Consider the following 25,318-nt stretch of genomic DNA (forward strand, 5'->3'; position numbering starts at 1 on the left):
CCGTGTCTCGGCCGTCATCAGGCGGCAGTCACACGGCCATCAGCCCGGAGCGGCCTCCATCTGTCCAGCCGGTGCCCTTGGTCGTCGGCGGCGGCCGGTGACCGGAGCGCGCGCTCGCACGGGCCGTGGGTGTCCGGCCGCCGCCGCCCGGTACCGGCCGGTCGTTAGCGGTCCGTGCATTCCGCCGATGGCGTGTCCGGTCGCCGCACGGGCCGATGGACGGGCCGCGGTTGCCATCGTTTCTCGCCGATCGATGGTGGGCCGGCAGGCGAGGCTGGCCGAACACCGGCGCTCGACACGACACGGGGTTTAGTGGTGGGAACAGGACGACAAGGGCTCACGGCAGCGCTCGGGATAGCCGGACGCACGCACGCCACGGCTGACATGTCACAGCCCTGACGCACGGCAGAGCTGGCAGCTGCATTGTCCGGCACAGAGATTGAATCAAAGTAGTCACGCTTGTGGATGATTGACATGCAATTTATGCAGTAAGAATATCATGAGGCATTTGAAAGGCCACGAGGGTCGAACGATCATACGTTGCAGCTGCCCGTCATACCCTCACGCCATACCAGCACTCCGTCTTGCCACACCCGTGCCACGAGTAAACAGAAGGCTCCAGAACAGGTTGTTTGGTGTCAGCTGGCTGAGAGGGATCAGCCAGTCTCCAAAGACCAGCAGACATGTAATCAAATGTCAATGGAATGTCTCACTGACCCATGCCTGTAAAATAAACCGCCGGCTTCTGGGACTGGCCAGGTTGCAGGGGGACCATATCACTGATAAGGTTCACACTCCAGCAGACGCCACTGGTTACCGTTCGCGGTCCTCAGCTGATAGTGGTCCTGAGAACATCCAATCGTGGTGTTCGCACCATCTAATCATGGTCCTCAGATCAACGACCGGACGGTGGGCAGTGAGATTCCTCAGCTGCCGGCGGGCGGTGAGGTCCTCCCGGCTGAGGAGTCCTGCTGGGGTCAGTCGGTGGGCGGTGACCCCGCCCGACTCCTCCCCGCGCGGACGCCACCCGCCGCGGGTATCCACAACAAACCCGGCGGTCCCGGCGGGGCGGACCGCCCGTCGGCAGCGCCGGGGAGCCGCCCCGGCCGCCGTCGATCGCTCACCGTCCGCCCAGCCCAGCCAGCCCGCCCGCCGCGGAAGTGCGGGTTATCCCGCGACGGACGGCTCTACACGCGTGACGGCAGAGTCTGAGAAACGTCCTCAATGGAATCTCTTCACAATAGCGGTGTCGCGATGTGGAGATTTGTTCTCTCACGCGCTGACGAATGCAGACTGAAGCTACAGCAGAGTGAACACTCATCCAACTGGCACAAACCCGTGTATCTATGATTTATTTAGATCGCCCTGCATGTAAGTGTGGGAACCGGATCTTCTTTTTCTCATGGGAAGCCGGCGCGGTCATGAGCTGACAAAAACGTGCACGAGCCTGGAGTCGATTCCTCCCAGCGGGGAGCCGGGCGCGGCGGGCTGCGCGCCGCTCTGACCTCGACGAGCAGCTGACACGGACGGATGACGGATAGACGGGAAAGCCTTGCGTAACGCTCATTGTTGGTCGGCGCGCCATGAAACCAGCGGGGGACCCGAGTTTGCATAACCGGCTGGGAGAAATGCAGTCGTGAATGGCCATAGCTGGTCTGAATGGGAGCGCAATCTGAGCTCACATAGCTGGGCTGGTGCGGCGTTTGTTCGACATTCCCGGGGACTGCCTGCCGTTCGGGCCCGGCTCACAGACCTCCGGCGGAATGGTGCAGGTGCGTGGCGACTGGCGGCCACACAGAATCGGCGTGCCGCGTGCGCTCGATCAGACCATCCGACTGCCCGGCGTCTGACGGCTGAGGCCCGAGCTCAGGAGGAGCTCAGCTAGTCTAGCCGTGCCGACCAGCTCATGACCCAACGATCGACAGGTCACGGCCGGAGGGCGGAGCAGGGGCACACCAGGGGGCGGGGCGGGGGGGGCTGATCAGGTGCGTCGGCCATCATTGGCGTCGCTCGATCAGCGTCAGCGAACGTCGGCCGCAGCTGTGCCGCCAGTTGAACAAACGGCACACGTCGAGCGGCAGCGTGCCCGAGCGGCCTGTGCCGCCCGCCGCCCACCGCAGCACAGGTGTCACGGGCGCCACAAACCGACGGCCGATCCACCAGAGCGGCGAAACGTGCAATACCGGCTGCCCAGCTACATGCACCAACGGAACTACACATGACTCAAACAATGACGCATTGTGTATCGGCGTTGCGAGGGCAATTCGTAGTCGGCGGTTGACAGCGTAGTCGGAAACTGGAAGTGAATTGAAATCCCAGGCCAAATGTGGACATATTTTTACATCAAACCAGTTCCATTCCAGTCAGACTAGCCCGAATTTCCTCGTTGGCTTTGATTTTGGCACTGCTCGTCCCGGCGGTATGCAAATTTCACCTTCAATCGAATACCACCGGGGAGGCTTCCAGGAACGGTGGCCCGCGCCAGCGAGGCTGGTCTCTCCGAAACACTGTGTCCCAGTGGGGGAGATACCGGCGGCCCGACCGACCCGCTAATCAACGGTCCACCGGCGGGCAATTACCAATTATCGACATAGCCGCCCCCGCTGCCCGGTCGGTCGGTCGGTCGGTCAGTCGGCCGGGGGTGGAGGGGGCAGGGGGCGGCGGTGGATTATCCGGCTCCGACCGCCTCTGTCCGGCCGCCGCCGCCGTCGGAGGAGGAGGAGGGCCGTCCTCCGTCAGTGAGAGAGAGCGTCTCGGCCAGCTGACAGGGTGGCAGCGCGGCGGCAGGACGGTGGTAATGACGCCCGTCCGTCCTCCCGGCGGACCATCCACGTCTCCTCCGCCGCGTCAGTCACTGCCGGCCACGCAGCCGCACGACGCACACCTCCGACGCAACTGTTACAATGTATCTCTGCTCCGTAGAAGCAGCGGCGGCGGCGGCGGTGACAGCGGCGCAAAACGGCCTCGGCCGGCGGCGATGACAAACAGACCCAGCTGCTGGCCGCCGCGGCAGGCCTCAGGTCGACGGGCGGCGGCCGCGACGACAGTGATATGGCACGGAGAACGGCGCAGTTTCCCCGGCCGGCCGCCGGCGGGACAGCTGCTGCAGCCGGCGGATAGCTGCTGCAGCTGGACGGCAGCTTCGGTGAGTGTCTCGGGTGCCCATGATCGCTGCCGTGTCGGCAACTACGCGTCGGAAAGCGATGCGCAGTGGCGTTGCGGAATCAACCAGGCTGCATCTGCGTTGCATGGACAAATCTGCGCAAGCCTGACCGCTACTGAGCGGGTTTACCAAATAAATATGCTAGGAACCTGTCATGGACTTACGGGAGGGTATTCAGCCTGTGCGCCGCCTAAGCACAATGGGCAGCAGCTCCATGAAGGAGAGCCGAATACGGCACGGGTAAGGTCGGGCTCCAGAGCATTCAAGAGGTATGATCGGGTGAGGTTCCGCCGGGTCAGGTCAATCAAACACTCCCATCACACCTCGCCACCAAACCGCTACCACCCACCACAGACATCTCCTCCTCCGCCGTCCGACAGTCGGCGGCGACGGTACCGCTACACGGGGCAGCACGGCGGCGGCGCGGGTCAGCGCGGCGGGTCAGCCCGGTCACCGTCTGACGGTCGGACGTGTACCGCTACTCGCCACTAACGAGCCGCGCGGCGCGACCCAGCGACACGCCGGCCGGCCGGAAACCATACGGACCACACGCAGTCGCACGGGCGCGCCGCCGACACTCGTCAGACAGGTGACACTTGACCGAGAAATGGTATGCGCGAACCACTCGGAGCAGCGGTAACGGTTCTGTGGGAGAGGCGCGGCCCGGCGGTAGTCACAGGCCGGCTCCGTGACCCCGTGACCGACGAACAAACCGAGCCCGCCGGCGGCGGCTGACGCACCTGTCCTGTCGGCCGGTGTCGTGACGACGGCCGTCAGGACAGACTACCCGGCCCTAACCCGTCATCAGGGCTGTCATCAGCGCCGGCGACTGACGTCATCCAGTCGCTAACGACGCGTCGATGGTCCGCCATCGAGTGGTGTCGGGCGTCGGGACTGCGCGCTGTCTGACACCCGCTGCAGAGTCTGTCCTTCAGCAGAGCAGCGGCCAGGCCAGTCGGTCAGTGGCCATCGTCGGCCGTATCGATTGCAGACAGCTGGCTCCGATACATACATAAACACATTGAGCGTCCAGTGTGCCATTCCGTTGACACAGACGGCTGGGGGCGAGTGGCAGGCCCGGCCGGCCGGTGTCAGCTGACTGATTGGCGCCCGCCCCGCGCGGCGCCCCTGGCGAAGGTCGGTCGGCGCCCGAGGGCACGCCGTCAGAAGGTGGGCAGTGGGCACATCGCCAGCCTCCTCAACCCCACCAAAACGGGGCTCATCCGGGAACCATTTCAGGGAGCGGCCGTGCCGCAACTGCCCGCATTTCGGCCGTGTTTGTGTTCGGCGCGGGTAACGGTGCCTGGGGCTGCCATCCGGCCACCAGAGCCGGCCGTCACGGCCGTTGGAGCCGCCGGCTGCCGCTCCAAACCAAACTGCGACATATGGTCCCAGGCGACGGAGGCCACGGGAGGCTCTGGCCGGCCCGCGGGAGGTGTTCTTTGGTAGCTCATAGGTGACCAATGACCATGGGACCGTGGGGCCGCCACGCGTGGCAGGGCGCCGGGAGGTGTTACGTAACGGCAGAGCAACAGCGCGGCACGGGGTGTGGAGACGGGTCGGCGCCGCGCCCGGTCTGTCAGACGCAGTGGCGGCGGAGCACATTCACCGGGCCGGGTCGGGCCGCCATCTGGAGCTGTGAGCCAGCCGGCGGCAGAGGCGGCGGCGGTCGCTGCGGCGGCCCAGAATCCCACCGCCACAGCTGCGGGCGCTGTTCGACCTCGGCCGGGCGCGGCGTGTTCCCAGCGAGCTGCCTCAATGTCACTCCGTGCAGTGCCGCGCCCACCACCGCTACCGCCGCGGGCCGCCCGTTGGTGGCGTGTTGTGGAGCGGCGGTGCGGGTCACAGCCGAGAAGGGACAAAGGCAGGACCGGCAGGACATAGCCCGGCCCCCGCCGGTGTCAACGGTTGGATACACGACTGTCCACTCTGTCACGCACGCACGGCAGCAGAGTGGCGGTTCTGGCAGTATCGCCAGCACAGAGCAGTCCAGCACGCCACTCCAATTACTCGCCGTGTATCACGACCGGGACAGTCGCAAGGGTACGCCAGCCACTCGGGATGCAAGGCGTGCGCCCGGCGTCACAGCTGACGGGCTACACGGAGTACACGGCAGAATACACGGCGGCGATACACCGCGCTGCGTCTTCTCAGCGAACAGCGGCTCACCGAGCAGCATCGGACCCTGCAGCGCGGTGACAGCCTCTTTGATAAACGGGCCGGACAGGGCAAAAACAGCGGTCAGCCGGCGCCGTGAGGGGCGGGAGGCGCACTGATTGCCGGCCGATACGACAAAAACAAACAGGTCGGCCCGTCGACCGGCCGACGCACCAGCGGAGTCAGCTGGAACCGGAGGTGGCGACGGCTCCGATACGGTGTCTCGATAAACAGCGGCTCACCGGCTCCGGCGCGGCGCACACCGGCGGCCGGGCGGCGAGCCGCCGACGGACTCTGTAACAACAAACAGCGCTGCCGCCGAGAGCCGGCCGGGTGCCGACGGCCCGACACGGCGATCGGACGGGCCGGTAGGCCTGGGAGGGACGGCCGCGCACATCGGACCACGCTGCCTCCCTGGCAGCAGGGGAGGGACGACAATGCAGCCACCACCGGGCACAAAAACGGTGACGGCGCGGTCGGCCGGGCCGAGCCAGGCCTCCGGGTGGCGGCGGAGCTGGCAGGGTGCCGCCCGTCCGTCGCCGGCCGCGGGGGAGGCGCATCAGCTGACCGGCCGGGAATGCGCCGCCGACGGTTGCCAGCGTCGTCACGAGGTCCAAGAGATGTGCCGACGCAGCCGGTGTGATATTATCATATTATGTAGCCATGGACATTGTGCATCTCTCTACCCCCGCCCCTCCCCGCCGCAGCCCCGCTCGCTCGGCGGCGGCGGCGCGGTGCGGCCCAGCCGCTGGCCGCGTGCGCTGCGGGCTAGCCTACGCGTCTGGGGCGCGGCGCTGCCTCGCTGAGTGCGTTTGCGTTCGCTGATTGGTTGTGTGCGTTGTGCCGAGCGGTGGGGAGGCGACGAGGGGTTGGCCGCGCGTTCCAGCGGCAGTCTTGCTTGGAGCTCGTTGGGAGCAGGTAACGCTGTATTGAATATTTGCGGTTGAGTTCTGGTCGTGAGCTTTTAGCTCCTTCTAGCCTTTAGCCGTGTTTATTCAATACCAACTCTGTTGCGGTCGGAAAGGTTGTGGGCGTTCTGCCTCAGCCGGACTGGCGGATAGAGTTTTGCTAAATTAATTTATGTAAAGCAACAGATGAGTGAAACCCTTCTGAATACCTGACTCCCTACATTTAACTTACTACCGCGCAAGTGGCGCGCTACAATGATCCCGGTACAACCGGTTTAAAGGGTAGAATTTAACGGGTAGAATCTGAGTCACTCTCAGCTTGAACCAAATCGATTGTGAGTTCGTTCCTAAAGCACCGTTAGGCGTCACTGCTTCTCGGCATTAGTCCGGTCGCAGTCAGATCTGCGGTGTAGATTGGAGATTTAGGTTGTTGGTTGGAAGCTGTTATCGGTTCGTTTGTTGTTTCAACCGTTGGTCATTGCACAGTGAAGTTGCAATAAACTGTTGATTTGATTTATCACATTTTTTACTTCCGCGTGAACCAGCCGGAAGCGACTGATTTTAACATAGGTCCTCCGGGCCGGATGACTGGTGGGCATTTGTTAGCCTAATTTGTGGGCATTCTGCCTCTGTTGAGGGCTGACATTGTTTACTAGTCATCAGGTTTCGTGACATTTTGCCAGCCTTGTTGTATCGCTGTGAGCGTCTCGCTCCTGCATATAACAGTCAAAAGGCTCGTCTAAAATTTTGAACCTTGAATTGAATACAGTCCTCTTACTTTGAGTATTTGTTAAGTTTGTTGAAACAAAATGGACGATTTAATCGCAACGCGAACTCGACTGAGATCGAAAGCAACCAAACTGTGCAATGACTTCCAGAGCTATAGGAAACTGGATTCGGGTTCCATTGATTCAGACCAGCTGGCGCTGAAACTGCAGCATTTAAAAAAGGTTCAGCTCGATTTACGGGACGTCCAGGTCCAGCTAGACAAGTTAGGCCAATCCGACGAATCCAGTCACTTGCAGACGGTCGAAGACGAGGTTTTCCTGGGTTCTCGTGTACTCAGCCGTCTAGATGAAGCTCAAAGGGTCCAGACACAGGGCCCCACGTGTAACTCTGAGCTCCAATCTTCAATCACTGTAAAGATACCGGTGTTCCACGGGGACGTGAACAAGTGGCCCGAGTTCTGGGAACTGTACACGTTGTCGGTCCACAACGTCGCCAACTACGCCAGCATACAAAAGTTCGTGATTCTGAAATCACACCTGGCGGGTGACGCTCTTCGACCCATCCAGGGTATCCCTGTGACCGGTGATGGTTACAGTCAGGCAGTCTCCATCCTCAAAGAACGCTTTGAGCGTGAAGAGGAACGAAAGGAGGCCCTGATGAGGGATCTTCTGAACATGTCCACGGTTCGCAGTGGCGACCTGAAGGGGATGCGCACCCTCATTGACCACTTGTCGTCTCACACTCGTGCCTTGGAGACGTTGGGGGTGCCATCCAGCAGCTTCTCAAGCTTGCTTCTGCCGATCGTGAAGAACAAGATTCCCGAGGACTGGCGGCTGGAGTGGGCTCGACTCGAAAGTTCCACTTTCCATGAGTTCTTACAGTTTCTGAACAAAGAGATACGACTCCGAGAGTCGGCCAAGGGAGTAGCGTCTCATGCTTCTGCCGAGTCGCCTCAATCCCAGCCGTCAGTAGTCAGCTCCCTGACAGTGCAACGCGAGCCTCGCAGGGCACCCTCGAAGCAGGCCGGCGGGTCTCAGCGGTTGAACTGCGCGATCTGTGGAGGTACTCATGAGCGTCTAAATGACTGCAAAAGATTCCACTCTCTGGTAGTTGAAGAACGCTGGGAAGCAGCAAGGAAGTCCCGAGCATGCTTCCTATGCTTAGGGTCTGGGCATTCCGCCCGACTGTGCAGAAGGAGCTCCTGCTCAAAATGTGGAAGATACCACCACACCCTGCTGCACAATACTGGTGTCTCCTCTCCCGCCGCAGGTGCTACGCAGTCTGGGCATATGCTGTCACCCGACGCGGCGCCTTTTCCGGCAGAGACGGCAGGCCAAGGGAAACCGCCCTCCTCGCGTCATCAATATGTCGCCCGAGGGGTTCAAGAGTGCAGAACCTTCTTCCAAACTGCGGTGGTGAACGCTGCCGGACAGAACGGTAGCCGCAGGATCAGAATCCTCCTAGACGGTGGTTCTGACTCCTCGTACATCAGGAGCTCTCTGGCTGGGGAACTGGGTCTCCCGGTACTAGGCTCGGGAGTCTTCTGTTGTATCGGATTTCAGGAAAAGACTGAAAAGGCTCGATCATATGATAAAGTGGAAGTCGACCTGGAGAGCAGGTTTGGTGGCTGTCCTGTGAGGGTGAGCCTGTGGAGCACGGATGAGCTCTGTGGAACACTTCCAACTCCTCAGTCGCCAAATCCAGGGAACGAACTGGACATGGCAGATGACGGCACGGTCGCTCAGATCGACATCCTCATTGGCATCGATCACCTGTACCAGATCATCCTGTGGAAACAGGTGGAGATGAGTGAGGGGGTACGAGCCATTGAGACAGTATTTGGGTATGTTCTACACGGACGGCAGGGTCAGGAACATGTGTCACAGTCACAGCGACGAGGCTTTCACTGCCAACAAGTCCAAGCCATGTGGGATCTGGACACAGTGGGAATCACCGAGACGGAGGTGCTCGACTCGGGTGCATCGTCCCACTCCCTGCCCACGTGGAATGAACAAGAGGAACGGTACGAGATGGGCCTCCTGTGGCGGTCAGAGGAAAGACCGGTCTCTAACTACTTCTCTGCGCTGACTCGAACTCAAAAGATGACGCAACGTCTCAGTGAGGAGAAGTTCAAGTTGTATGACCAACAGATCCACGAAGTGGTACAGGGAGCGGTGGTGGAGCGTTCGCCTCCCGTATCACCACCTCCTCCAACTGATCGGCCGCCTTCTCGGCGTCCACGCGGTAGCAGAGACCCGTGGAGACCAGGCCGGCCATGCGCCGGTGCGGCTGCCGACCGCGCGTCAGGATCACGCGGTTCTCGCGGCGGGACGGCACCACGCGCTGGTCGTGGTCGTCACCGTTCTCTAAAATGGCCACGTCGGCGCCGATGCTGCGCGGCTTCTTGCCGAGCCCCTGTACCATGGTGTCACAGACGGCGCGGAACGCGTCCGGACGGATGGCCCGCGAGTTGGGCGGCGGCGCGTTGGGCAGCTCATCCTGACCCCACGGCGCCGGAGCGGTCGGTTTCTTCTGTTTGGCTTTGGCGGCCGCCTTTGGTGCGGCGTTGGTGTTGGTGACGATGCAGCGCACCACCTCGTGCGGTGTGGTGTGGTGCCGCTGGGGAGGGCCCGCGAGGTCGCTGGCCGCTGGCGCTCGTTACGGAGCTGATTCTAGGTAGTGATGGTAAAGTGAGGGCAGCCTACTTAAAAATGCACGGTAAGCGGACTCTCCGCCCCATTAATAAGATGTTCCAGTTGGAGGCAGTGGGAATTGATCAAAACTAAAACAAATGATGAGTGTGTAAAACTATCACCACTATCCTGATATTCTTTTACCCAAAAGATATGGTTAGTATGGGCTTGAAGCTCTGCTGGTGTGCGTGACGCACCCGGAAAAAAACCATCAGTACCCCTTGACTATATGAGAACCTTGATAACGATTGTTCTTCTTCTTTGTAGACATGGACGAAATACTTCAACTGATGGACGAGGAGGCCGGCCCGTGGCTGGATCAGCAGCTACCGCCGCTGCACGTCGTACTCGGCGACTCTGTGGCGAGAGTCAGCGGTCTTGGGTCTCGCCGGGAAGAGGACGCGACCATCAATCTCGCGCGGGGCGGAGCCACATGGTCAAGCTTGAACGACGACTTGCTGGAGGTGGTCGCCGACTGGAGGCGGGACGCTGAGGAGGCCGGTCGGCGCCTGGGCAGCGCCATCGTCTGGATGACCGGGAATGATATTTACAGCAGACTGACTGGTCTCCCCAGCGCCTCTGACAAGACTCTGCTCCGGATGTCGGGTAACGCCACGGAAGTCACTGACGCTCTGCTCGGCATCGCGGAGGCGGTGATAGTTCTCGGGCCTGTTGCGCGTCTGGACGGAGAGATCCTGCCCGTCCAATGGGAGGACACAGCGGCGTACGCGGCGGAGCGACACCTGAAACACACACTGCCACGCGAGGTACACTTCGTTCCGGTCGGCAGACAGCTGACAAAGAAGCTGTGGAAACGCGCCCACTGTGTCTCGGACTGCAGACAGTGGTACGAGCTCGACCAGATCCACATCAGCCCGGAGGGCTTCAGGAAGATGGCGGCCGCCGAGGGCCTGCCGTCATGGATCCGGTTCCGCGATGGCGCGTAAGCTGGACAGTGGACCTGTCAAACGAGGACTCTATGTGAGCGCAGTAGATTAGTGATCTTGCGAAGTGCATTTTTGTTTCTTGTGGTGCAACAGGATTAGAAAATGTGGTTGTCGAACGCACATTTGGTGGGGAGAATGTGATATTATCATATTATGTAGCCATGGACATTGTGCATCTCTCTACCCCCGCCCCTCCCCGCCGCAGCCCCGCTCGCTCGGCGGCGGCGGCGCGGTGCGGCCCAGCCGCTGGCCGCGTGCGCTGCGGGCTAGCCTACGCGTCTGGGGCGCGGCGCTGCCTCGCTGAGTGCGTTTGCGTTCGCTGATTGGTTGTGTGCGTTGTGCCGAGCGGTGGGGAGGCGACGAGGGGTTGGCCGCGCGTTCCAGCGGCAGTCTTGCTTGGAGCTCGTTGGGAGCAGGTAACGCTGTATTGAATATTTGCGGTTGAGTTCTGGTCGTGAGCTTTTAGCTCCTTCTAGCCTTTAGCCGTGTTTATTCAATACCAACTCTGTTGCGGTCGGAAAGGTTGTGGGCGTTCTGCCTCAGCCGGACTGGCGGATAGAGTTTTGCTAAATTAATTTATGTAAAGCAACAGATGAGTGAAACCCTTCTGAATACCTGACTCCCTACATTTAACTTACTACCGCGCAAGTGGCGCGCTACAATGATCCCGGTACAACCGGTTTAAAGGGTAGAATTTAACGGGTAGAATCTGAGTCACTCTCAGCTTGAACCAAATCGATTGTGAGTTCGTTCCTAAAGCACCGTTAGGCGTCACTGCTTCTCGGCATTAGTCCGGTCGCAGTCAGATCTGCGGTGTAGATTGGAGATTTAGGTTGTTGGTTGGAAGCTGTTATCGGTTCGTTTGTTGTTTCAACCGTTGGTCATTGCACAGTGAAGTTGCAATAAACTGTTGATTTGATTTATCACATTTTTTACTTCCGCGTGAACCAGCCGGAAGCGACTGATTTTAACAGCCGGGTACCGCCGCCAGAGACCGGAGGAACCCAGCGCAGCCCCGTGACACTCGACAGACGGATGGCCGGACGGATGGACAGCGGTCAGCAGCGGCGGTGGCGCGTCACGACCGCCGGTAAAAACTGACAGCGGCCACGTCCCAGCTGACCTGTCTATTCCTGGCCGGGAACAGTGACAAGAACCACCCCGGCCGACTCCTCCCCAGCCCCGCAGCCACCCAGCTGGCCGCCTAAAACGTCCGGCTGATGTCATCAACAAAGCGATGCTACCTAGCTACAACCTGCTGAACAGGTGACCTGCGGTTCACAGGAGAACTGGACACCAGTTAGACCTGTCGACAAAGTGACAACAAACGGCACACGTGTCAGCCGACACTATCGAGATGCTGAAACTACCGACTCAGCGCCCACGCGCCGGCTCAGACTGCTGAGTTGAGGCACACGCGCGGTCCGTTCTGCTGAGTCGGTGAATCTCGGCCGCTCGGCCACCCACGCCGCTTGCGACGCTGGCCCCGCCGCCGCCCGGGGCCGCTCTCGCCCGCCGGCCAGGGTCGCTGAGCCGCGGCCGGTGGCGGCGGCGATGGACCACGGTCCGGTCTGTCCGGTCCGGCGCCGGCAGGTAGCGGTGACCCACTCCGAGCCGTCTCCGCCGACCGATCAGCTGATCCCGGCACAGACACTGCCGCCTACGACCGAGCGCCACGTGCCGAGGTCCGCTCACGGACCACCAGACAAGGCAGGGTTGCATGCCGGCCGGTCGCAGAGACTCTCCAAGTACAGGGAGCAGCGCCGATCGCCGGAGAGCCCGCCGAGTGGCCAGCAGTGGGCAGCCCAACAAAGGGCGTTCCTCGAACGGAGCTGCAGCCCCGTCGCTGCTCGTTCGATAATAGCCGGCCGGCTGGGAGCGCTCCAACTGAGAGAGGAGGTCCGCCCGGCCGGCCAGCTGGGCGGGAGGGGAGGGAGGACTGTGACAGCTGAGCGGGCGGACCATCGTACCGCCATCGACAGGGGCCCGCTACCGGCTGGGTAGGGGCCAACGAGAGCAGGACAAGGGCCACCTTACAGTGGGGCAGGGGCCACCCCTGGTCGGGGTTAGCGACCTCTGCTCCCGGCCTCAGCACACAGCTGACCGGTAGCCAGCGGCAGCTCGGACAGCTCAGCCGTAAAGAATTAGATCGGTTTATATCGCGCTGTAAAACAAAGCGGGTTACTCCATCTCAACTACTGCCGGCCCCGTGCGGCCAGTGAAGGTCATCGTACTACGTTCGAGAGCGGACGAGTCGAGTCCGTCCAGCGGGCCCCAGGGGAATAGTAGCCCGTTTCTCTCCCGTCCCCTGCAGTGTCCGGGTGACTGTCCCTGAGGGACGGCCGCGCTCGGCGACCTCTCGCTCACCTGTGCTGACCGGCGGCGGCGACGCCGACGGGTGGCCGAAGATGCCGAAGATGTTCTCCATGAACCGCATGGGGTCGTGTCGGGTCATCCAGCCGGTGTGGCAGCCGAACGACGGCGCGATGCCCCTAATGAGTCGCCGGCGGCGGCCTGTGGTCGGCGTGCCCTGCTGCGGCGCCGCGCCGGCCGAGCCAGCGCGCACCGACCCCGTCCTGTCGCCCGGCGGCCCGCACGCCGGGCCCGACGTGGCAGAGTCCTCTGACGCGGCCACGTGTCACCGTCGGCGCCGACAGTCCACTGAGCAGCGCGCCGGCTGTCCGGGATCCACTGGTCACCACCCCACACCTCACCGCGCCGACGGCCTGTCGACAACTGGCAGCCGGCGCCGAGCGGCGGCCGGCCGGCGGCCCCGCGTGACGTCACCGGTGGAGCGGCGTGACGTCACGGCCCGGGTCGCCGCCGGCCTTGGCTGGCCGTGCTCAGCTGCAGGCGTGCTCGGTGGCAGGGCAGGTACGGCCGGCGCTGCACGGCCGACGCTCAGCCACCTCAGTGGCCGCAGAGAGCGGAAGTCGGCGTGTATCAGCGGCAGCGTCATGCGCCGGACACGGAATCGCGCCCGGACCGTGTAGCGGTACCACGGATGCCGCTGTTCGCCGTTGTTCGCGAACGGTGCACCGCGGCACGGAACCAGCGCGGGTGATGCGTGAGGCCCGGCGGCCGGCCGGCGGCGCTGCGCACCGCCTTCCGATGACGCCATGGAGGGCTCGTTCCCAGCGCTGCATGACTGATGCAAGCGACGCCGTGTGTTGCAGAACGTGCGGCAGGGCTGGCGGGGCTGGCACGCTGCCGACACCGGCGTCGCCAGTCAGGTGGTCGTCGGCTATATTTGGGAGAGCCGCCGTGAGCCAGCCTTACCAGGAAAGCGGGAGTCTCCCCGGCAGATACAGTGGTGAATCGGCCGCGTCCAAAAGTAATTAACTGATCAGCTCCATGACAACTGAACGGTGTAAAAACGCCGCACAATTTCCCTCTTTGCAAAAAGAGAAATCGATAAGTGCATAGTTTCACGAAGGTCTCTCATTCTCATTCACCACGGCGATCAATGGCAGTTGTGTGGTTAGTCGCGAGCTGACCAGCACTGTCTGCTGTGGTGCAGAGCACCGGAGATGACCTCAGCTGTGGCAGGAGACTGCTGTCTAACGCCTGGGTCAGGTCAGGTCAGGTCAGAGACGCGGCTCGTGCGTTCGACGTTCGATATCCACCACGGTCAGTGATGCAATCCGCCCTTGGCTGGCAGTCGATACCCGACCCGACCCGACACACCACCGACCGGCCCACACGTCCGCTCCTGACCATGGAATTGGCGGTGGGCGACACGCCCCGGCGGTGTGGCGACACAGTCTCCTTTCAGGTCTTTGTTACCAATTGTGATTGGACACAATGGCCGCCACACGCAGAGCAGAGTGCCGCTCGCACCACGCTGCACGCGCATATCCTGGTTCGTCGCGCAGCTAGTGGACGAAGAGAAAGTGTCACGTTTGACACGATCGTCGTGCTGGGACATAACGGAACAGTCTATTGAACCTTCACACTGTGGGATGAATCATTGGCAGATACGGATATTGCCGTCGGCGGGAATCCCCTGATAGTAAAGTGGGACGTGATTCGTGTTTATCTCCTAAAAACCTACCTATCAAGCAAGCACTCCAAGCCAAAGGTAATGCTAAGAGTAACGCCTCTGACGAACAAAGACTTGGTATTGTGGCGTTGTTCGTGGGTTGTGAGGTATCCCTAGTAAACCATATCTAAGCTGGCATTCGGTCGAAACTGAAAAGCAAACTAACAGAAGGGGTTATCAGGCACAGGACGCTGGCATATCACGACAGTTTCGGCTAAGCCGAAGTAATATTGCAAGGTCAACATTTAGACATTGGCGGCGAAAACGTAACACCGGATTACATGAAAATGGCGTTCTTATGACCTGGCTATTAGAATGTCAAACGGAGCCCTCAGTATACAGCAATCTTGTGAGGTCAACACAGGCAGTATCGCACATCGCAGATAAAGGGAACATGGTCGATGGGATGGTGTCGGAATGCTCGTGTCAAGTGGCAAGCGACGAGCACTGCTACAGCTTGAAAGAAATCGAGGTGCTTAAAGAACAGTGACAGATCTCAGGGAGATGAAAAGCAGTTGTAAAAGAGTTGAAAAAGCCGCTCAGATCCTGCCATGAACCTGTCGACACAGCTCGCCCAAACGTTCATCCACTTCCGCGTTGGTCCCTCGCTTCTGCTTCGCTCGCTGACCAAGCCCCGTACCCACATGCATAGTCAGTTTGTTACGGCTCTTACCGCTCGGTTCGTTCCACCGGCCGGCCGGCGCTGAGTTCTGACCTCGCTCGGACCGATCACCGCTGGGACGGTGACCCGGTTCGTGACCGGCCGTCGGCAGCGTACCACCAGTACAGAGGTCAGGTCAGGTCAGCGGCGTCCCACTGCGGGCCGGACCGGGCGGCACGCGCACTCGGCCGACAATGGCCGGGGCTGCGGGCCGTGGGAGCGGGCCGGCCGCCGCTCCCACACCGCCGACCGCCGACACACACCGGCCCAAGGAATGGGACCGCGCCGCGGGGAATGCTGCAGCGCCGCGGGCACGGCCGGCGACACGGCGCCCCGGGCACGACACCGCCGGGCAGCATAAAGAAAATGACACTGCCCGGTACCGACAGGCACGGCCAGGGAGCACGCTGAGCACACACATACGCCAAATTACAACGCCGGTACCGTCAGGGCACTGCACCGCAAGACAGATCGCGATGGAACAGACCGGAACAGGAAATAAAACAGAGCAGCGCTCCCAAATTACCGGTCTGGGCTCCGCCTTCGTCCGCCGCAAAAGTGAGGCCAATCCAAATCCTTCCACCTCGACGCCGTGTAATAATGTCCAGTCATAATCCGAACAGAGCTCGCGGCGGCGGTGTCCGCCGTATATACCGCGCCCTCCAGCTCGGCACGAACGGCACGGCGGGGAACTGGCGGACTTCCTGCCGCGCTCGCCGTGAGTTCGTGAGCCGGCCGCCGGTGAGTCAGCCTCTGAGCTGCACCTCAGCGCGGTGACCGGTCGGGGCTGAGTGCCGTCGCCCGTTTGCGCTCCATGTTTGCACGTCTGTCAGCCCCGGTTACAGAGGCGGGCGGGGTGGGATGGGAGGGGAGTGGAGCATCACAGGAGAGCGGTGAGTCATGGCCGCCTCCGGATCTCCAGAAAGGTCACCGGTCGCCAGGGACGGGCCAGGGTCAGAGCGGAGCGCCGGGCGGCCCAGCCCGCGGGACGGGCGGCGGCGCTGTGCCGAACAGATACCGCCGTAAGCTGGGCTGAGCTGCGGCTGATCTGGGACGAGCTCGGCATGAGCGGGTACGAGCGGACCCAGCGACGGAGACTTCCACAATCATAGACCCATCGCCAAATCGACTTCCCCTCATCTACCAGTGTCCATGTGCCCCTGGCCATCCCAGCACCCACTCCGCCCACTCCTCTGCCTAATCAGTCGGTGAGACGGAGCTCCGCTTCCGGCTACAGCTCCGGTTTTGGCTCCAGCTCCGGCTCAAAATCAAACTCCGGTCCCAGCCCTGACTCTGACCCCGCCTCCAGCCGCTTACTGAAACAGAGGCCGCCGCCGCGGCTCCGAGCTGCCACTGGGCGGTCGCGGCGCGGAGCTGACCCGGCCCTACTGCAGAGGCACGGCCTGCCCGCTGCAATTAGCACACAAAGCGCTGCAGCGTACACACACCCGAGCCGGCCGTGACTCACAGAGGCCGACCACGGCCGCCGGCCGCCATTGATGCCTTGGCCGGCGTCCATTGTGCGACAATAGACGGTCTGTCACTCAGGTGTAACTGCATACACCGGCTCTGACATCAGGGCGTGTAGCACAATACGGCGCCATTACATATTGTGCAAGCCGGCAACGGGAGCTGTCCCACCGGGTACAGCGCCGAGCGGGCGAAAACAGCGAGTCAGGTTCAGACCAGTGTTTTGGCCGGATTTACCTGAGCCGGCTGTCAGGTCAGGATCGGTGTAAGGCATATACAGGGTGTCTCAAAAGTTCGTTTACACATTTCCCATGTCAATAAAGCATATAAGAACCGGCCAAAAATCTAAGGTTTTGGTGTCCGTGTGTACACTAGACAAATATGCATGCTTTGACAACTGATTCGGAAGGTTGGAAACCAAACCGTTTGCTGTATCTCCAAAAATATTTGCCCATACCAATTTTCGTCACTCCGTCAGCTGCCGGAGGCTGATAAACGGTTACCAGCTTTCAAGCTCTTGTAGGGGAATCCCCCGCAGTTTCTGCGTCGGATTTAGGTTTGACGAGCTCCCCGGCAACATCCGCTTCTCCCTGAAAGCCGATAGCTTGCATCGACACCATCCGTGAGCATTTTGTAGGTCTTCTCTGGCGCTAGCTCCTTCATGAATGACTGGCGCCGACCTCCCAAGCACCATTTTCCTTTTCAAAACAACCCCATTCCTGAACAAATGGGAAGTGCCAGGGGCAAATTTTTCGCAGCATATCGTAGCAGAATGTGTCGGCCATCTGTTTCTTAGACACATTTTGCAAAATTTGCAAATCCAGAACGCTCGTCATTCCCAATGCCAAGACCTTCGCTGGGTTCCGGAGTGTTTTCCTCAGGAGAGGTTCTGCTTTGTTAACGGCCAAAACCTGTCCATCGTGCGGTTTTGTCCGGATTTTGTGTGTAAAAGAAAGCTATTTGCTCCAGATCTGCCTCTTGAAACTTCGTTAGATAAAACTTTACATTAATTGACACTTTTGGAGGGTCACTTGTCCTCGGCATTGACGATTTTCGCATTATTTTCCCTCAAAATTTAGCGTTATAGATATAACAAACAATTTTAAATGATATTTTGTCTTTATTTTAGGATGACCTGCAATTTATGAAACTGGGTAACCTCTGTCTGTGAGCTTCTATTCAGTTTTCAATAGTTAGGACTGCATTTTCAGCTGCTTTCCGGCAGAGGCGGATCCAGCTCAGAGTTTTTTGGGGGGGCAAACCATAGAAATTTATCGATTCTTTCCATGCATCGTCCATAGGCGTAATGTTAAAATCATGCCGTTTGGGGGGGGGCAAATGCCCATTTTGCCCCCCCTGGATCCGCCACTGCTTTCCGGAGCACGAGTCTGCTGCGGTACAAGGGTCGTTCAAAGCGCTGTTAGTCTCGCATGGTTTTGTCCTTCAAAAATTTTAGCCACCGTTTTTATTAGATGACCATCATGTTGTACTCATCCTCGCCGACACTTTGCCATGTGTCATTTCCGACCTAACCATTCCCATTACTCGTGAAGCAGGGAGTTTCTCAGCCGACCCGGGTATGCGACCTCCATTTTCATGCCTGATCCATGGTCAGAGGTGAACCCTTTTTTGTGAGCTCATGAAGGGTCGAATGCGCTTGAAAACAATGAAGCTGCTTGAGGAAGGTTGTTACCAATGCCCATGCAAAATTTCGACTGTTAATTTCATGTTGATTCAGAATTATTGACAAAAAAGCATTTCTGGTACCTGTAAGCGAACTTTTGAGACACCCTGTACAATATAGAATTGCATATATACCAGCACAAGGCTCAGGCCGTGTGTGTAAGCCATCATGTGAATCACGAGACCATGTGCGAGAACTGAGGAGTAGTCAGGAGCGGTACCGCCACCCTATCCCAGCGTACGCAGAAAAAAAAATGTCAGGTATCCTCACTCCCATCGGGGACTCCCCGTCGACCCGCCCTGAGACCTGCTAATCTCTGCCCTTTCGTTTTGGTGAAAATACACAGGGTGCAGGGGAAGCACCAGTGATTATTCTCGCACTGACATCTTCTCGGCTCCATTACAGCAGGAGGACATGTCAACAAGTCGAGACGACCCTTCAGTCCACACTCGTCCGCCACTCCCAGAGGCCGCCGCTCAGCCTGAGGACTTCAACAATAGGCGAGCGCCTGGCCCGCTCCGTTTACAGAACAAATAGTTACCCGCTCTCAGGCGAAATCAAACTTATCCATGGCAAGTCACGGCCTCTCGCTGAGGTGATATCGTGCTACTTTGGACTTCCCGGCCAGGATGGCGTTCCGCGACACCTCTTCAAGGTTCCGCGACATCCCCCGGCGTGACATCACCCTCCAATGATCATCGTCTAACGCTTCTCTACCATCAGTCATCGCCGGTTTTCTACCGAACAACGGTAGGTACCTTGACCTGTCAGGTCCTGAATTTTTAACGCCGGCTTCCAGCGATGAATTTCAGTCGCCTTCTGGGCCCTGTTTTCTGGGTCGCGCTGACAGAACGGTTCATTTTGCCGCCGTACAGTCGCCTATACGATGCCTTCACCACAAAATTGATGATGATTGGGGCTTAGTTTGGATGCGCCGGTTTAGGACCTTGTAGCCAGTCCCGCCCCGTCCTTGCCTGTAGCCTCCCAGATAATGGCAAAGCAGGATTAGCTGATTAGCGACAAAGGCTGTCCGGGGCGCAAACACCACATACAGTTAGGATTCCGCACCGCCCGACCGCTCCACCAGCTGAGTTAATATTCATAACCCGGCTCAGAGGCGGCGGCTGCTCTCCGAGACGGTATACCGTCCGCCACTCCAGTCTGGACGGTCACCGTGACAGATGAACGGTGCCACACTTCCTCTCCGGTATGACGGGCCAGAAAGGCGTCACAGAATGCATGTCAGCTCCGGCTTCCTGAAACGTGACGCAACGCGCCGATGTCCGCGGCAGCAGCGATACGGCAACACCAGGAAGGCACGGGCTCGACCAGCTTCGACGAAAACATGCTCTCATCGTGTCGATCAACGGCTTACAAATCCATGTCGTGGCGATATGGTTAGGCATGAAAACGATGTAGCACACGTATTAATACTCCTTTGTGAAGAGCGAGTTCTTTTCACATTCCGATGATCGATGTACTTTGTCTCATCAACTACTCAATGCTTCACATAAGCAGATACAATATCACCCAGATTGAGGTAACTGATCAGTGTTTCTCAGGGCGCTCGTGGCGATTATCGCGATGTTAGCGCCGCCGGTGCCCCTGATATCGCGTCAGTCAGCCCTCCTATCAGTCATGTTCAAACGATCGGAGGGCTGGCGGCCAACCGGCCCGCCACTCGGTACCGGGAACGGGACGGTTTCAAACGCGAGGCAGCTCCACTGTAAACAGAGCTGACCCGACCGGGGCGGCGTGGCGTCGGGTCCACTCGGCGGTCAGCGGTCAGCGATCAGCGGTCAGCGATCAGCGCCCGGGTATAGTGAGCCTGCCTGGGAGCTATCCATGATCACCGGACCAGCTCCCCAGCACCTTCCCACCTTCTATCCGCCACTGGCTAGTGTAGCAGAGGAGCCGATAAACAGGAGGACACGACGCTGCCCCAGCCATAGCGCCACGCTACGCTACTGCCAACACAGCCTGAGCCGGGAGCTTTGTGAACACTATCGGCGCGGCTTGAGGCGACAAACGACCAAGGCTCGCCGGGCCGATAGCGCGGGCGACGGTCACAAGAAATGGCACCTGAGCTGTGCACCGAGGCTTGGCGCGTACAAAGGCATACAAACGCTGCGTGCCACAGAGGAGATCAAAACCACATATCTCCAGATAATATGTCACCACTAACCGCCACATCAACGTTTATCAATACGGCAGGACTGGTAAATTGCAGATTCTGTACTGATTCTCAGTAAACTGATAGCCGTATGGGCTGGAATATAATCATAACGCAGCCGTCCTTAGCTTCAGTCCTCATTCAGTGACGGGAACGGGTGGCACGCGAGGTTCCCCATAAGTAGGCCATTAGACGAGCGACCTCGCCAGTCACGCCGCCCGAACCATACACGGATATATATGTTACAGGGAGTATGAGAAATCAGTTAGTTTGCAAACTACCTAGGGAGTTTGCAAACTCCCTGAACGATCAGGTAGTTTGCAAACTCCCTAGGTAGTTTGCAAAGTACCTGGTCGAACAGGTAGTTTGCAAACTCCCTAGGTAGTTTGCAAAGTCTTTACAAACTCCCTAGGGTTGTTGCAAACTACCTAGGTAAAATGCGAAAACGACGAAACAACAGCCATATATGATTACATATGTAGATAAGACGCGATGAATTGGTTCAGAGCTCAAAATGAAACTTGGCAGCAATGGTGCATAACGAGACGATGTGATTGACGCTCTTTCGCAGCTTACTATTTATTTTTGTCTTGCTCGCAAATATCACCTTACAGATTAATGTCTATGCCTTTTTTCCTGTAGTCGACAACATGTTACGTTGCCATCCACCTCCTTTCCTTGGACGTCAGCGGCCTCTCCTCCACCGGTCTGGCGTCCATCAGAAAGCGGATGACGTCGCCATGTTCGGCGTCTTCCACGACTCGAGTTATTGCCGCTCAACGCTTCCTCCCACTCCCGGAACCTCTGATCGAACAGTTCGCGAGACATCCCCACAGAACCACAGAACAGAAATTGCGATCACTATGCTGCCTCTTCACACTCCGCTCAGCACTGATGACCCGCCTGCACTGAGCACCGTCCACCAGCCGTGACCCGACAGGCGACAGCGCCTTTCATCCGTATCCCGCAGGCACACTCTGACCTGACCTGTCAAGCTCAGGGCAGTCGACTGCTGGCTAACAGGATCGGGTGGAAGCGGGGCGTTGGGTTGACTTGAGATCACATCCTGATTTCTAGCCCGCGCCCCGTAGGGGGGGGGGAGGGCGGGGCCGAAACGGCCCCCTGTCCTTTTCCGTCAATATCCTCCTAAACGGCTGTGCTATCGCCACCAAACTTTCAGGACTTCTCCGGGCATTAATCTACACATTGTGACCAAAATTTTCCATAGGCTATGATAGGTTGGCCACAAATGACATCAGAATGACGTAATGTTCTGCCATTTTCGACCGAAAAAAGAGCTTCGCGAGAAGAGCTGTCAGACCTACAGCTTTGAAGATACAGAAAAAATGATCAGGTCATAATAGGTGTGAAATCGACAGGGTTACAAAATTGCTATCTCGGATTTTTTATTTTTTTATTCTTGACCCCCAAAAATGAAAAATGAAATTTGATATATTACCCAAAAAAATCAAAAAAAAAAGATTTTTTTATTTCAAAAAACGGTAAATATATGATAGTAACTACCGTCTTCTATCTCCATACCATATTTCAGATGGATATCTCTTTTTGTGGCCAAGTTATAGCGAAAAACTGTTCAAAAATGATGACGTTAAATTTTCAAACTCAATTTTGGCCATTCTAGACAACGTAGGGCAAAACAAAGACCACCATTAGACTCACCGTGACGAGCTGCATCGAATCAATGCCCATTTTATGCAAAAATAGTAACTTTGAAATTTGATCTAATTTGACCTGACCTTGACCTGACCTTCACCAGAACGTAACCTAAGCTGGCCCCAAAGGCTGCCTGACCCACATAATCGCATTTATCACGTAAAATGGACCATAAAACAGGTATCACACGACACTTTCATATTGTGACTCCCAGTGACCTGACCTGTGACCTGACCTGGTATCAGTGACCTCAGATAGCAAAGTAGCCAAAAATTGAGCTTGACAATTTTACGTCATTAACAGTTTTTTTCGCTAAAACTTGGCCCAAAAAAAGAGATATCCATCTGAAATTTGGTATGTAGATACTAGATAGAAGACGGTAGTTACAATCATATATTTACCTTTTTTGAAACTCGAACAACTTTTTTGATTTTTTGGGTAATATATCAAATTTCATTTTTCATTTTTGGGGGTCAAGAATGAAAAATAAAAAATCCGAGATAGCAATTTTGTAACCCTGTCGATTTCACACCTTTTATGACCTGATCATTTTTCTGTATCTTCAAAGCTGTAGGTCTGACAGCTCTTCTCGCGAAGCTCTTTTTTCGGTCGAAAATGGCAGAACATTACGTCATTCTGATGTCATTTGTGGCCAACCTATCATAGCCTCTGGAAAATTTTGGTCACAATGTGTAGATTGATGCCCGGAGAAGTCCTGAAAGTTTGGTGGCGATAGCACAGCCGTTTAGGAGGACATTGACGGAAAAGGACAGGGGGCCGTTTCGGCCCCGCCCCCCCCCCCCTACGGGGCGCGGGCTAGAAATCAGGATGTCATCTTAAGTCAACCCAACGCCCCGCTTCCACCCGATCCTGATAGCCAGCAGTCGACTGCCCTGAGCTTGACAGGTCAGGTCAGTGTGTGCCTGCGGGATACGGATGAAAGGCGCTGTCGCCTGTCGGGTCACGGCTGGTGGACGGTGCTCAGTGCAGGCGGGTCATCAGTGCTGAGCGGAGTGTGAAGAGGCAGCATAATGATCGCAATTTCTGTTCTGTGGTTCTGTGGGGATGTCTCGCGAACTGTTCGATCAGAGGTTCCGGGAGTGGGAGGAAGCGTTGAGCGGCAATAACTCGAGTCGTGGAAGACGCCGAACATGGCGACGTCATCCGCTTTCTGATGGACGCCAGACCGGTGGAGGAGAGGCCGCTGACGTCCAAGGAAAGGAGGTGGATGGCAACGTAACATGTTGTCGACTACAGGAAAAAAGGCATAGACATTAATCTGTAAGGTGATATTTGCGAGCAAGACAAAAATAAATAGTAAGCTGCGAAAGAGCGTCAATCACATCGTCTCGTTATGCACCATTGCTGCCAAGTTTCATTCTGAGCTCTGAACCAATTCATCGCGTCTTATCTACATAGGTATGTAATCATATATGGCTGTTGTTTCGTCGTTTTCGCATTTTACCTAGGTAGTTTGCAACAACCCTAGGGAGTTTGCAAACTAACTAGGGACTTTGCAAACTACCTAGGGAGTTTACAAACTACCTGTTCGACCAGGTACTTTGCAAACTACCTAGGGAGTTTGCAAACTACCTGATCGTTCATGGAGTTTGCAAACTCCCTAGGTAGTTTGCAAACTAACTGATTTCTCATACTCCCTGTAACATATACACACACGCAGCGCTCTGCCTGGCAACAGCGAGCCCCCTGTGGCAGCGGCGGCGGTCCAGCCCCAGTGGCGCCCTCTCCGAGCCTCTCCGGATCATGGACAGCCGTCCAGCGCCGCCTGGTGGAACAGCCGCGAGCGCCGGCTGCCGGCGAGGGTCGACAGAAGCGAGCCCCGGCCGACGGCAGGGGTCGAACGCCAACCGCAGGACCCGACAGACACAGCACAGAAGCCGGTCAGAGGCGGACGACCAGACACGCGACTCAAGCAGCCCGAGGCGGACAGATATAGACGAACCGACACAAAGGACTGGACGCAGACGACCCCCGCTCAGCCTCCGCTGTCAGCACGGACACCCCACCAGCAGCAGGCCGACCCGGCACCGGTCACCCTGCCGACTGAACACCCTGGACGACCCACCCAGCAGCGGAGCGGCAGCAGCGTCTGCGGCACAGCGCAGGCCGCGCACGAGGCGCGCGCCTACCTTCCTCCAGCTGGTCGGCGTCGAGCGGCTCCCGCGTGAAGAACGTGCTGCACGAGCGCCACCAGGAGGGCGACTCGGGCAGGCGGCGCCGGCGGCGCAGCGAGCCGAGCAGCTCCATGGCGCGGCGCGGGGCGCGGCCGGCCGGCCACTGGCGGCGCCCCGCCCCGGCCGCGCGGCCCGCCCGCCTGATACCGGCAATCTGCCGCCGATACCGGCCGGCCGGCGATAGCGTCCACCGCCTCCGGACGGCAGTCGCATTCCCTCGGCGGCCCACCTGGGCGGAGCACCGCCCGCTGCTACCGCTGCCGGCGGCCCGGCCAGGTGTGCCCGGTCGGGTCAGACGACGACGGCCACCGGGTCACCTACAGGTGATACCGCCGAAACAGGTGCGGACGGGATGGCAGCCGCCAGTCTGCTGCCACGGAACTGGGCTAAAACACCAGGGCCGAGTCAGTGGGAAAACATCACACATAGTAGTTCCATGTAGCTGATGGCATATTTTGAGCCCTCGATCAAAGCAATTGATAAGGATAATACATCTGGTTGTCCGCACGTTACTAGGGACTCCTCCCCCCCCCCCCTTACCCTTACCATCCCCTTCGACGCAGCGAGCGGCCGGTCGGCCTCGTAACTCGATCCAAATGTGCCAGTCATATCGATCAAGTCGGCAAGTGTCCCCCAACGACGGGCCGACAGGCTGGCCTCGCCGGGCCCAATGGACCACGTCTTATTCGATAAGCCAAATTCGCTCACGGCATGTACTGCCGCGAATAATTCGCTTCCGCGAACGTCGGGGCGTGAGCCGGCCGCATGACACACAACGGTACCGTTGCCATGCAACCGGCGCGTTCGTGCTTTCCTGCCGCT

At 58.5% G+C, this 25,318-nt stretch overlaps 1 protein-coding gene across 6 annotated transcripts in view; it reads right to left on the bottom strand.

Annotated features, from left to right (window-relative positions):
• The window catches only part of LOC122385181 (serine/threonine-protein kinase tricornered-like), a 70,483-nt gene that overhangs the window by 42,889 nt on the left and 2,276 nt on the right, over positions 1 to 25,318 (bottom strand). Inside the window, exon 1 of one of the 6 annotated variants that reach the window (XM_043373263.1) lies at positions 24,452 to 24,600. The exons of 4 other annotated variants lie outside the window; for them this stretch is intronic. In XM_043373263.1, the coding sequence (XP_043229198.1) occupies positions 24,452 to 24,569 (118 nt within the window). In that variant the 5' untranslated portion in view covers positions 24,570 to 24,600. Of the gene's footprint in view, positions 1 to 12,964; positions 13,347 to 24,451; positions 24,601 to 25,318 lie in introns of those variants that run through there. One more of the 6 variants, XM_043373264.1, reaches the window with a different exon arrangement.

Source organism: Amphibalanus amphitrite, unplaced genomic scaffold, assembly GCF_019059575.1.
Source record: "Amphibalanus amphitrite isolate SeventyFive unplaced genomic scaffold, NRLGWU_Aamphi_draft 000211F_arrow, whole genome shotgun sequence".
Classification (NCBI taxonomy): domain Eukaryota; kingdom Metazoa; phylum Arthropoda; class Thecostraca; order Balanomorpha; family Balanidae; genus Amphibalanus; species Amphibalanus amphitrite.